Raw genomic sequence first — 14,576 nt, forward strand, 5'->3', positions numbered from 1 at the left:
AGACAAAACGTGGGGGGCAGTATTCTGTTTCTGGATGGCCTGTGCCTTCATGCGCACATCCTGAAAAAATTAAACAATAATGTTTGAAATGGGTAGAATGAAGTATAACAACATCATGTTTAATATGAAAAACAACTTAAATGGCAAGGAACATACCTCCCAAGAAGGGTCTCTGCGAGTCTGGCAAAACTGGGCTCACTTTTCCTTGCTGATGCCGTATTTCTCGCAAACAGTGTCCCCGACACCGTCCTGATCGGCTGCAAGGGCCCATTTCCTCGTGAGGTCTGATTTAAATTGCCTTCATCTCTCCCCCACGGTCTGTAGTAACTTCCTTTTCGTCCTACTGTCAGAAGCCTCTAGGATATCAAATTCCGCCTGACAACATCAAATAAAGTTTATTTGTTACAATAATGTATTTTTTGGCTATTAATTAAACAAAATCAAATAAGAAAAGAGAAATACCTGAATATCCTCCCAAATCAGGTCCTTCTGAGCAGTAGGGACCTCCTTCTAGTTCTCGTAGGTGATGTCCACCTTATCATGCACCACAATCCCCAAATATGTTCTTAATTTCTTCCTGTGGGGACCGTCGGCCTTCCCGGTAGCAGGATCAACATGCACCACTGTTCTCTCAGCACCAGGTGGTCTAATGGACAACGATCGTAGACGTGAGGCTTTGTGTGTCCACTTCACGGCAGACAGCGAAGCCGATGCGTCCGAAGTAGGAGGAGGAGGAGGAGGAGGAGGAGTGGAGGCAGGTGAAGAACCCATGATCTTTTATACAATAACATACAAAATAGGATTAATGAAAAAAGGATCAGTCATAAGTTTTTTTGGAAGGAAAAAGTATAATATTATTAAACAAAACCCCACCATAGAAGGAGACAAGACAAATTAACTAAAGGACTCCGAAAGATTGGTAGTTGTGCTTTTTAATTGTGATTTTGGGCAACCATGTTATAAAAAGTCTATTACATGTAATTAACAGTCAATGTATGCTTGATGGAATATAAATACTATATCTTCAGAAATACACATGTACATGGCATCCTTAGGACTTCATCCATGTTTTCTTTGATATTGATTGTCTTTTTTGCAGAAAACAAAGAGGGGAACGGGCAACAATTTGAAGGTTGTACATTTAGGAACTAAAGAATTCAAAATAGCTAGTAATAAGAGAGATTTGTTTTTGGGATTTTCTGAGCACCAAGAGCGGCTACGCAACAAGCTTGCACTTGAGGAGGGAAGGATATTTGCAGCTAATGAACAACTTTCTTAACTATTTGTCCTTCAGATTTTACTATTCCTTTTTGCTAATATGTAAATATAAATAGTATAAGCCTATGGCTTATGGACATGGTCTTTTCGACCCCTAAAAATCTTAGAAGTAAATATAGACCATGTTTTTATGCCATAGCCTTATACTATTTATATTTACATATTAGCAAAAAGAAACAGTAAAATCTGAAGGACAAATAGTTAAGAAAGTTGTTCATTAGCTGCAAATATCCTTCCCTCCTCAAGTGCAAGCTTGTTGCGTAGCCGCTCTTGGTGCTCAGAAAATCCCAAAAACAAATCCTTCTTATTATTAGCTATTTTGAATTCTTTAGTTCCTGAATGTACAACCTTCAAATTGTTGCTCGTTCCCCTCTTTGAGAATGAGGAGGATCTTCATAGGACTTCATCCAGCTGATGTTTGTCGCCAATTTCATCATCCACCACCCTTTTCTTCTCTGCCTTCTCACGTTTGTTGTTGTTAAACCCATATTTATGCCTTCTTCCCTTCATGTCTTGTTTTATCATAACTTTAGCCAAATTTCCTATCTTCAGCACAGTTGAATCTCCTGTCTTATTCTCCAATGACACACTTTGATGGCCTGTCTCTCTTTTCTTCGTATGTTCTAGTGGTTTAGCTTCAGAATGCATAGAGCAATCAAAATTTTCTAGTGATCACCAAAGGCTTATGCATCAGCGTTGACACTCTCTACCTTCTTTGGTTTATGCTTCTGTGTTGCATTCCGTGCTTCCTCCTTATAATTCTCAGATTTATTGGAGGTCTCACTAGAAGGATCAGCACCAATTCGTGCCTATTCCTCCTCTACCAGCTCAATATCTTTCATTTCACCTTTGCTTTTGTAAACTACACTGTAATTTACAAAACAAAAGTTGAAAGGAAAGATATTGAGCTGGTAGACAAGGAAGAAGCACAGATTGGTGCTGATCGTTCTAGTGCATCCTCTAATAAATCTGAGATTTATAACAAGGAAGCACAGAATGCAGCACAGAAGCATAAACCAAAGAGGGTGGAGAGTGTCAATGCTGATGCAGAAGCCATTGGTGATCACTGGAAAATTCTGATTGCTTTATGCATTCTGAAGCTGAAGCACTAGAACATACGAAGAAAAGAGATACAGGCCATCAAAGTGTGTCATTGGAGAATAAGACAGGAGATTCAACTGTGCTGAAGATAGGAGATTCGGCTAAAGTTGTGATAAAACAAGACATGAAGGGAAGAAAGCATAAATATGGGTTTAACAACAATAAACGTGAGAAGACAGAGAAGAAAAGGGTGGTGGATGATGAAACTGGCGACAAACATGAGCTGTATGAAGTCCTGAGGATACCATCTAAAACAAAAAACCGATGCCTCAATCAGAGAAAAATGTAGTTGTCACTTACTTGCTTTGGTGACCTCTGTCTCTGCAGAAAATTACATTAGACGATGTTAATCAATTCTCCTTCATCATGATCATTTCGCATTAGCATGAACGTCGTCAGCTTCTTCTTCTCCGACAATGTTACGAGTGATTTGAGCGGTCAAAGGACTAACATAGGTGTCCATGTATGAATCATCATCCTCTACATTAACACCAATTGTTTTGTCCTGCAGAACCACGCACCACCTTTCATCACAAGGGTCTTGCACGTAAAATACTTGTCTAGCTAGTTCTGCCATGATGAAAGGGTCATTGTGGTAACCAAGTTTCTTTAGGTCTACCAGCGTAAATCCTATATCATCGGTGCGCACACTGATGTTGCTGTCAACCCATTTACATTTGAAAACACATATCGTAAATTTCACATAGTTTAGCTCCCAAATTTCATCAATGAACCCAAAGTAAGGGATGGAAGCTACATAGGGATTGGCGTCATTGACACTTGCAAAATGTTGAGATTCAACCCTTAGGGTGACCCCATTGTTCTGCATTGTACTTTTGTCATCTTGTGCTTTTGTGTAAAATGAATACCTGTTTATGTCGTATCCTTGCCAGGTTATAACATTTCTTTTAGGCCCATCTGCTAGCTTTCTTAATGTTTCTGAAGCATTCTCATCTACAAAGATTGTATCTTTAAACCAATCACAGAAAGTCTTGTTATGCTTTTTCAACACCCAATTCTTTGACATTTTCGGATTATTCTGTTTGACTAAAGCTTCATGCTTAACTATATATGGCAAAACTTCATTACTGTTGTTCAAGACATACAAGTGAGCTTGTAACAAATCTTCTACACTTGGAGTGATCACATGCAGTCCTCTTGAACCCTTACCACCCACTCTGTCATCATGCCGAGACTCAGGAAGCCCAACAGGTTTAGCCTTCTCTAAGTATTCTGAACAAGGACAAACCTAAGGGTTAGACTAGTGGAGCTAAACTACTCAAGATGCCCATTATGTAATAGTTCAGAGGAAGATGCAGCACATCTATTTTTCCACTGCACAAAAACATTACGTCTATGGTGGGAAACTCAGTCATGGGTAAATTCCTTGGGTGCATTCCCACATAATCCCAAAGATCACTTTCTGCAACATGACAACAGGTCTGCTGATGGAGTAAGAGCTAGAAGGTGGAAGTGTTGGTGGGTAGCGCTCACATGGGTCATTTGGAAGCATCGAAATGGGGTAGTATTTCATAACCACTCTTTTGATGGAAGCAAGGTCCTGGATGATGCCATTTTTCTATTTTGGTCATGGCTCAAGGTTATGGAGAAGGGATTCACAGTGCCCTTTAGCTCCTGGTCTTCACAGCTCAAAGCAGCTTTCTAATTCTAGGGAGTGATAATATGTGTAATAGGTTCAATTATCTGTGCAGGGCATGCATTTTTCTCCTATGTTTTCAGACAGATTCTTAGTGCTCTGAATCTGCTGTATTCATAGCATCTATATGTACTATAGTACCTCTGGTACTCATTTATATATATATATATATATATATATATATATACACACTTATTTTTGCTGAGCAAAAAAAAATAATTTTGCTGATAAAAAAATAAAGATAATACAAGAGAGAGAGAAGGGCAGTGGCAGTCACAACATATATATAGAGAAGGGCAGCAGATAAAATTACAAAAACATTGAACACTAACAATGAACAAGTTCTGAGAGTTTAAATCACAGTAAATACTACAAAGATATCAGTCCAATGAAAGAAAGGTCATGTAGAGAGGCATGAACATATCAGTCCAATGAAAGAAAGGTCATGTAGACAGGCATAGCATAAGTTACAAATATACCAGTAATGCATACAACAACAATTTCAAATTATTTTTCGAATCAAAGATATAAATACCTGAGTTCGAGGCTTCAAAGATATAATCAAAGTGCTTCCACAGCAACGCCAATTAGCAGTAGTAAATGATAACCCTAAAAAAAACCATACAGAAATTAGCCACAGTGTATTTAAAGCCTTTTATCAACAATATGACTCTCACTTCATGGTGATACATTGATTCTCAAAAGACATTATACTGAGAGTGTATTTAAAGCCTTTTTCAGCAATGTGCACATTTTGCCACAAAATGAGGAAAAGACCCCTCTCAATGAACAGTGCTGGCTATGGTGAAGTAGTTAAAGTCTAATGAACAGGTCAGGAACCACTGATGACCTGTTATAGGAGGTAACAGTCAGTTACATGAAAATTATAAAATTTGCAAATGAGGATCTCCTATGTTCATCCTATACTGTTCATTTGTCTTCTTCCAAAGACATTACCTCTGAATCCTTTCTACCACATTCAACACAAACTACACTGGTTTCAAAGTACCAAGTTTGATTTGTAAGAAAAATAAGTTCAGAATACAACTTTGCAAGAAAATTTCAATTCATTCTCAGTCATTCTATCAAACATGTCATGGACAATTTTTTAAGAATACATATCATACTTCTATCGAGTCAAACTAAAGCAATAACTAATTAATTTAATTAAGCAGGGAGCAATTTAGATGTGAATCATTAAAGGTAGATGATGGCATTCAAAGAATGATAGCGCCGGTTCAAATTTTAAGAAGAAGAAAAAAACAATTATACTATATTTCAATTATAGACAATAACATAGTAGAAAACAAGAAAAAGGTGTATGTACAGAGGCTTCGTAGAGGCAGCAATGCTTCCTTCATGGCCCTTATTCCTAAAACAAGTCATCCTCAATCTTTAAATGATTACAAGCCTATTTCTCTCATTGGGTGTATGTATAAAGTCATAGCCAAGCTTTTGGCAAACAGGCTGAGGAGTGTCATTTTTGGTATTGAGGCTTCTTGGGAGAATGTTCTTGTCTTGAAGGCAATGCTTAGAGGCTTTGAGATGGCCTCTGGTCTGAAAATTAATTATGCTAAAACTCAGTTTGGGATCTTTGGCCAATGCTGTTATTTAATTTTGTATTGCAGAGTTTCAGTTTGGGATCTTTTGCTTTTTTCTTGCAAGGTGGACCTTGTGTGTATCCAAGAGACCAAAAGGGAGGACTTTAATAAGAACATTTGTCAAGCCATTTGGGGGGACTCGACTGCTCAGTGGGATTGTGTTCCTTCTGTGCAAGCTGCTGGTGGCCTGCTATGTATGTGGAATAACTCCACTTTTGAGGTAGATAAGAGGGAGAAAGGTAGAAGTTTCTTATTGCTTGAAGGGATATGCATTAGCAATAATCAAAAGTTGTTGATTGTCAATGTCTATGCTCCATGTGATCTTGTTGGGAAGAAAGCTTTATGGGATGACCTGAGGCAATTGAAGGCCTCTAATCCAGGGGGATTGTGGTGTGTTATTGGGGACTTTAATAGCATTAGAAGTTCAGAGGAAAGAATCAGCTTATCTCAAAGAAGGGTAGACCCACATGACATCTCAGTTTTCAATCAGTGGATTTCTGATATGGAGCTTCAGGAAATTAAGTGTGTTGGGTCTAGCTATACCTGGATTAGGCCTAATGGTTATGTAAAAAGTAGGCTTGATAGATTCTTGGTCTCAGAGCAATGGTTATCTTTGTGGCCTGAGAGTTGCCAACATGTTCTACAAAGGGATATCTCTGATCATTGTCCAATGATTCTGCAAACTAACATGGTGGATTGGGGTCCTAAGCCCTTTAGGGTGTTTGACTGGTGGCTGCAGCAGAAAGGGTATCAAAAAATGGTGAGGGAGGCCTGGAGTAATGATCAGCAGGGAGGTTTGGGGGGTATTGTCCTTAAAAATAAGCTAAAAAACTTGAAAGCTGCTATAAAACAGTGGAGTAAGGGAGTGGGGAATATTGATGTCAATAAGATATTCAGCATTCAGCAGAAATTAAATGAGGTGGAGGATCTAGCCTCTAATCGAATTTTGTCTGACCAAGAGCTCAAGGTCAGAAATTCCCTTCAGCAAGAATTATGGAATGTTTCAAATGCAGTGGAATCTCTTTTGAGACAAAAATCTAGGGCAACATGGTTGAAGGAAGGGGACTGCAACTCTGGTTATTTCCACAGAATAATAAATTACAGGAGAGCTTTCAATGCTATTCCAAACATCTTTATTGATGGTGTGTGGGTCCAGCAACCCAATACGGTGAAGAATGCAGCTGCTAATTTTTTTCATACCTAATTTACTGAACAGGACTACTCTAGACCTTATTTGGATGGGGTTCCTTTTAATTCTATTTCTCATGGGCAAAGGGAGCAGATGACTGTCCCTTTCTCTGACCAAGAGATCAAAGAAGCTGTGTGGAGCTGTGGAGGTGATAAATGCCCTGGGCCAGATGGCCTTAATTTCAATTTTATCAAAAAAATTTGGGATGTGCTGAATCCAGAGTTTAGAAGATTTGTGGATGAGTTCTATGCTCATGGCAACTTTCCTAGAGGCAGCAATGCTTCCTTTGTGGCATTAATTCCTAAAATGAATCACCTTCAGTCCTTCAATAATTATAGACCTATATCCTTGATAGGATGTATGTATAAAGTGATAGCCAAGCTGTTGTCTAACAGATTGAGGTCTGTCATGGATGGGATAATTGATGAAAGGCAGTCAGCCTTCATTAAAGGAAGGCATATTCTCCATGGTATCTTGATCCTCAATGAGGTGGTTGAGGAAGCAAGGAGAAGTAAGAACCCAGTGATGATCTTCAAGGTGGATTTCGAAAAGGCCTATGATTCAGTGTCTTGGTCTTTTCTGGATTACATGCTGTTTAGGTTGGGTTTCTGCCCAAGATGGAGAAGATGGATATCAGCTTGCCTCCAGTCAGCAACTATATCAGTTTTGATTAATGGTAGCCCTTCTAAGGAATTTATCCCTACAAGGGGTTTGAGACAAGGGGATCCTCTAGCTCCCTTGCTTTTCAATATTGTAGGTGAAGGTATTACTGGTATGATGAGACAAGCAGTCCACAAAAACCTGTATAGAAGCTTCTTGGTTGGAAGGAAAAAGGAACCTACCAATATATTGCAGTATGCTGATGATACTGTTTTTGTAGGTGAGGCTGTGTGGGAGAATATACATGTTCTAAAGGCTTTACTAAGAGGATTTGAATTAGCTTCTGGTCTAAAGATTAATTTTGCCAAAAGTCAGTTTGGCATTATAGGTGGTGGAGTCAATTGGGCTCTGGAAGCAGCTAATATCCTGCATTGTAGACAACTGGATTATCCTTTTCTCTATTTAGGCATACCTATTGGGGCTAATCCTTCAAGCCAGTTGGTGTGGGAGTCTCTCATCACTAAATTCAAGTCTAAATTAGCCAAATGGGCTCAGAGAGATATATCCATGGCTGGGAAGATCACCCTTATAAACTCTGTCCTCAATGCTTTCCCAATTTATCTCCTCTCCTTTTTTAACATACCTCAAAAGATAGTCCAAAGGCTGATATCCCTCCAAAGGAATTTTCTGTGGGGTGGAGACAATGATCATAAAAAAATTCCTTGGGTGAAATGGGCTGATATTTGTTTGCCTAAGACTGATGGGGATTTGGGGGATAAAGGATATTTCTAAATTCAATGTAGCTTTGATGGGAAGATGGATATGGGCTTTTGCATCTGATCAGCAACAACTTTGGGTCAGAATTATAACCTCAAAATATGGTGGTTGGTCAAAATTCCAAAATGGTAGAGACAAAAGGGGTTATTGCCACTGGTGGAGAGACATTAGAAATCTGTATCATCAGTCGGACCACAGTATTTTTAAAGAAAACTTGTCTTGGAAGGTTGGGTGTGGGGAAAATATTAAATTCTGGACAGATAATTGGCTAGGGGAACAATACACTCTTCAGCAGAAATATAATCAGCTTTTCCTGATAAGTAGACAGCAAAAGGCCCACATTTCACATATGGGCCATTTTACTCATGATAGTTGGGGGTGGGACATGAGGTGGAGGAGGAACTTATTTGATCATGAAAGTCATTTAGCTGTGCAGTTTATGGAGGAAATCAGCTCTGTTCCCGTTCAGAGATAGGATAAAGATACTATGTTGTGGTTGGCTGAACCTAATGGACAGTACACCACTAAGTCAGCTTATAGATTATGCATGAACACCAGCTCACTAAATTCAGATGGGAAGATCTTTAAGACAATTTGGCAGCTGAAAATCCCCCCTCGGGCAGTGATCTTTTGTTGGAGACTTCTTAAAAATAGACTCCCCACCAAGGACAATCTTTTAAGAAGAAATGCCATTACTCAGGAAGCTACCTGTCCTTTGTGTGGATGTGTGCAGGAGGATGTGGGCCATCAGTTCTTCAACTGTAATCTGACAAATGGCCTGTGGTGGGAATCTATGAGCTGGATCCGGGTAGTAGGGTTCCTTCCCATTAACCCTGTTAACCATTTCTCTCAATTCTGTGATGGTTTTGGGGCAAATGTGAACCATAGTACAAGATGTGGGTGGTGGATTGCCTTAACTAGCTCTATATGGTAGCATAGGAATCATTTGATTTTCCAAGGAAAACCTTTTGACCCCTATAAAGTCATGGATCATGCTATTTTTTTAGCTTGGTCATGGTTAAAGGCTAATGATAAAGACCTTTAGTACTAGTTTCAACCACTGGTCTTCTAATATAACGAATTTTGTTGCCTAGTTAGGGTTGGGCTTGTATGTTTTTGCTGCTTAGGTTGGATGGTTTTTTTGGAGGGTAGCACCTTGGTGCCTTGTAAATTTTATCTCTGGTACCGCTAGTACTGGTTTACATATTAATAATATATATATTTTCTGTCTTCCAAAAAAAAAATTAGGTGCATTGCACTTATGTATAAATCACCAGCAGTACTTCTGGTGCTGCTGTGTTTATTATGAATATTCCATGCAAATCAAACAAACAGAATAAGGAGGCCCAGGAGAGTGTTTTTTGGGATATAGCCAGAGATTTGGGAATGACTTTCGAAGAGAATTCAAGCAACATAGTCAAGATGAAGAATGAATTAAAACAGGCTGACATATCAACAGCACCACAAGCTGTGATGGGAAAGGAACAACTTGACTCATGAATATTCTATCATACAATTCTAGGGGGTTGGGTAGTGGTATCAAATGGTCTGCCATCAGGAAGCTGACCTTGTCACATAAAATTGATATCCTGTGCATCCAAGAAACCAAAAAGGAATCTATAGATAAAAAGCTTTGTCTGTATTTATGGGGTGATAGTAGTGTAACTTGGGAGTGTGATCCCTCATATAATGCAGCTGGGGGTAGGGGCCAAAAAACCCATAGGGCCAAGTAGCCCATGTGCCAGCCCATTATAAGAGACACAAATTCATTCACAAAACAACAAGCGGGAAAGAGAGACGATCCAGTCTAAAATATTTTCTAACTAGCATAGATTGAACTGTTGAAAATTAATGTAAATCAAATTCTCGTAAATTAAATGGTTAATTTCAAACTAGTAGCTCTACTCAGTGTTTATCAGTGCATTAAGAGGAAAAGTAGGCTTCTTGATGCACACCAATTATAATGTGCATTTATCCAGTTCAATAGCATTTGACTTTTGATATGAAAACTTACAGAGAGTAAATCTTGCTCAAAGTGCCATCTTGCTATTAATCAATACTTATAGGAGCTAAAGTAGCTTCATCCTCACCTGTAAGCATAAATTAACTATATATAAGCAATCATTTAATCAGGCATTGACAGAATGATAAATTAATACATCTGTACAAAGCTGAACCCCCAATGATAAGCTTTGTAGTGCTGTTTTTCCTGCTAGCTACCTATTAGCATCTTTCAAATATATAAAATAAAATGACTAGTCCTTAATGTAATATTTGTAATACATAAAAAAAAATCTCTACAGCCCTATCCTGAAAATTTAAATCCAATTATGATGTGACAGACAAATATTAAAAATAAAACTCACAGTGATTCGGTCTTCAATCCTCAAATCCTTTTGCTTTGATGAAAGGCGAGAATCAAGTTCTGAGGTTAGGTTAAAGGAAAAGAGCTTTGAGAACCACGTAAAGCTTGAAAACCACGTAAAGCACAATCAACTGCCACAACAAAATGAAACCCCACATTACAATTCTTATTGATACTTTTATATGGTTAGCCAAGTGGACAAAATGACCCAATAATTTGATAAGAACCTTCGGACAATGCCATCGCACTGATTAAGAACTTAATAAGAAGAGCAACAAACTAAGGTAGAGCTCATACCTTGTTAATTGGCAGCGTACAAAGCTTTGAGCTTTGAGCACCCACGACTGTTCCAAGAGCAGTCTAGGGTTTTCTTCGACCCACAGTTCCAACAGTAATGTAGGGTTTTCTTCGACTTTTCTTCGATAGGAGGTTATGTGGGTTCCAACGAGCGGTTTCCGACAGTATTGAAATGAATGTGGGGCAATGTGGGTGTCGACCGAGTAGTTTTCGGCAGATTTCGGGTGGGAGGAGAAAGAGAAGAGAGAATGCAACAGGGTTTTCGAGCGCGCGAGTTGTGAAATTTCATCACGTTTTAACATATTAACATAACAACATCAACATCGGTTTTTTAAGGATAACCGATGTTAGGATGAATCTGTTAACATCGGTTTTGTAAAAACCGATGTTAACTTCAACAAGGTAACATCGGTTTTTTAAAAAACCGATGTTAACATCAACTCCTTAACATCGGTTTTGTCAAAACCGATGTTAACACTATGAAGTTAACATCGGTTTTTCCAAAACCGATGTTACCATATTCATATTAACATGATGTTAACATCGGTTTTTTAAATAACCGATGTTAACATGAAGTAGTTAACATCGGTTTTGCTAAAACCGATGTTAAGTAACTCCATTTAATTACAAAAATGCCACCGCGCTTTCGTTAACATCGGTTATTTTAATGAAGCGATGTTGAAAGCCTTTTTTTAGTAGTGTAAAATGTCAGTGAAAATTGTTTTAAATGTTTATTTTTCTATTTTTAAACATAATGGATATTTTGAGAAGAAGTTTCTTCTTCTTGGTTTTGTGATAATACGTTGTTACATAATGACACTTTGATCTCCAATAAATATAACTTAACGACAAAATAGTTCACGATACCTTTGTGAAGTAAAAATAGTCATTAGGTTCAAAAATAAAAAAAATCAACATTTTTTTAAAAATTTCATTGACATTTTAGTCTAAAATATTGTTGGCAGACCTGCATATATGGATGTGCCATTTCAAGCTTCACGTGCCAATATGCACTCAATGTTAACAAAAATGAAGATAAGTTAACGGTTGGACTAAATTGTCGGTACATTTGGATATTTGTGGACTAAATTGTTCATTTCCATGGTACAGGAATGAAATTGTCACCAAGCAAAAATTATAAGAACGAAATTGATTATTTATCCATTTTAAAAATATCCTTACTATTTTTGAGTTTGAGGATTTTTTAAACTTTTTTACAAGATTTAAAAAGGTGAGGTTTTTTTAATGACCTAATCTGATAACCAACTCAATTCAATCCAATTAAAGTTGGATTTGAGTTGGATTAAATTGGAAAATAAAAAAGTAAACTCAACTCAATCTAATCCAATTAAGTTTTAATTAGATTAGGTTAAAAAATAGACAAAGTTCAATAAAACCCAAACCACTTACACCCCAAACTTTTATAGTAGTAATAATTAAATAATACAATAATTTTTACAACTAACAGAGCAAGAGAAAAAAATACACTAAATGATATAGAAAAAAATAGACACAAAAATTGGTTTATAAATGGTTATATATGTGTTGCATATGTTTTTTTTATAAATAAGAAATATAGAAAAGAAATAGAAAAAAATATAAAATAACAACTGATATGATTAAAAAAATAGAAGAAAAACAAATAAGTTGTTATATAATTTTTTTTATTCGTGGGAATCGAAGATAATACTAGAGGTTTATAACATTCGTACATCTTATTTAATCAACTAAGTTAAATCTTCTTGGTAGTTATCATATAATTTCTTTATCAACATAATATTTCTACAATTTATCAAAAACATAAATAATTTGTGTGGTGAATAAAATGACTTTTTTTTAGAAAAAAATGAATCTAATTTACTTTGAGATGATGACATTATTCACCAAAGAATGTGCAAAGGAAATTTTGTTGTCAACAACTTATAACATGTGAACATTTATACCATCCTTCCTAATCCCAATGCTAGAAAAAAAAATTAATTTTTCACTGTTTCCATCATAAGGCCTCTTAATTAATCCCTTAGCCAAGTGTTATTAGACTTGACTTGGACTGATCAGTTTAACCAGTTATGTTGGACAAACCAGAAATCAATCACTAACCTATTTGAGCCTATTATTTGATCACAAAAATTTTCAAACCAATATGAGCCGGTCAATATTTAGCAAAACCAATGACTCATGAGTTAATTGTGAACCAACTAGTTTATGGTTTTGCACACTTTTCAACTTGTTACATGTTTCCTTGTGTCTGTTGCATGCTTCCCCGTGTTTGTGAAGCCTTACTTGTCTTGTGTTTCTATGTGTTGTCTCTACATTACCTATTTAAATTCAAACAATCCACTACAAAAAAACATGATTTAGCGATCGACAAATTTGTTTGCTAAATCGTTAAATTTGGTCGCTAAAAGTGTTAGCAGTCGAATTCTCTATGTCCCAAAAACTCTAGTCGCTAAGTCCTTAGTCATCGAATTTCTCTATAGTCGCTATTTAGCGACCGAATTAGTCGTCCGAAAAAAAAAATTCGATCACTGCATATTTGGTTGTTGTTTTGCTTGGGACAATTCAGCAACCCAAAATGTCAATCGCTAATAGATAAAATTTTAAATATAAAATAAATTAAAATAACATTTGGTCGCTATTGAATAATTAAATTTAAATATAAAATAAATTAAAATAATATTTGGTCTCTATTTCAGTTGCTATTGAATAATGAATTTTAAAATAAAATTTTAAAAAATTACTTTCTAAGCTTAGCCGCTAAATAAAAAATATAATTTGGTCGCTAATTCGGTTGCTATTTAATAGTGAATTTTGCAATAAAAAATGCAATTTGATTGCTAATTCGGTCGCTATTTAATTTTTAATTTTAAAATATAAAATTAATTAAAATTATAATTCGGTGCAGATTCAGTCGCTAAACGAAAATATGTTGTATTTTTTGTTTTTTTTTTCATTTGTTACATTTTGACCTACTTAGTAATTATCAATTGTAAATATAATTTTTAATTAAATTGTATAATCAAACTTATAAATAAAACTGGACATTCATAATGAGTAAATATATCTAATAACAAAGTTCTAATTTAAATATTGATAAAGTGCAACTTCAAAGTTTTCAAAGTTTAATAAAATGCAATGTCAAAGTTTAATAAAGTTCAAATTTATAACTAACATGGAATAATGAAACTAAAATAAATAATAACCAAGAGTCAATGATCCTTTAACATGACATGAGGACGATCAACCTGAGCATCATCAACATGGTGCTCAATTCCATCCGCTATGATAGTTGATGGACTAGGAGCTGACACGATAGACTAAACATGCAAGTGTTGTAATATACGCTGCACTTGCTCATTTTGTTGACAAATTTGCTCATTTTGCTCTTGCATCTGTTGTCGCATCTCCTGACTTTGGTGGTCATGATTCTCTATTAGCTGCAACATCTTTTCCTTAAGTGTCCTCTCCTTATTTGTCTTTGCCAAAAATTCAACATTCAATTTATTAATTGTCTCACGCATCTCCTCTATTTGGTCTTCCACAGGAGCAATAGAAGTAGATGGAGCTGATTTTGAGCATCTAAACCTTTTGCTCAAAGTACCTAGCACGTACACGTTCCCCTTGTAATTTAGACCTACAACAACATTCAAATATATTTCATTATCATTAACAGAAGTAACAATGTTAGGGGAATCCTGTGTAGATGTGCTT

The 14,576-nt window shown here is 36.4% G+C and overlaps 1 protein-coding gene across 1 annotated transcript; it reads left to right on the forward strand.

The window, feature by feature from the left end:
- Positions 1-5,395: 5,395 nt before the first annotated feature.
- Positions 5,396-6,841, forward strand: LOC114382630. The gene has a single exon (XM_028342213.1). The coding sequence runs from the start codon at positions 5,396-5,398 to the stop codon at positions 6,839-6,841; it is 1,446 nt and encodes a 481-aa protein (XP_028198014.1).
- Positions 6,842-14,576: the final 7,735 nt, after the last annotated feature.

The sequence above is a fragment of the Glycine soja genome, chromosome 1 (genome assembly GCF_004193775.1).
Source record: "Glycine soja cultivar W05 chromosome 1, ASM419377v2, whole genome shotgun sequence".
NCBI classification, from domain to species: Eukaryota; Viridiplantae; Streptophyta; class Magnoliopsida; order Fabales; family Fabaceae; genus Glycine; species Glycine soja.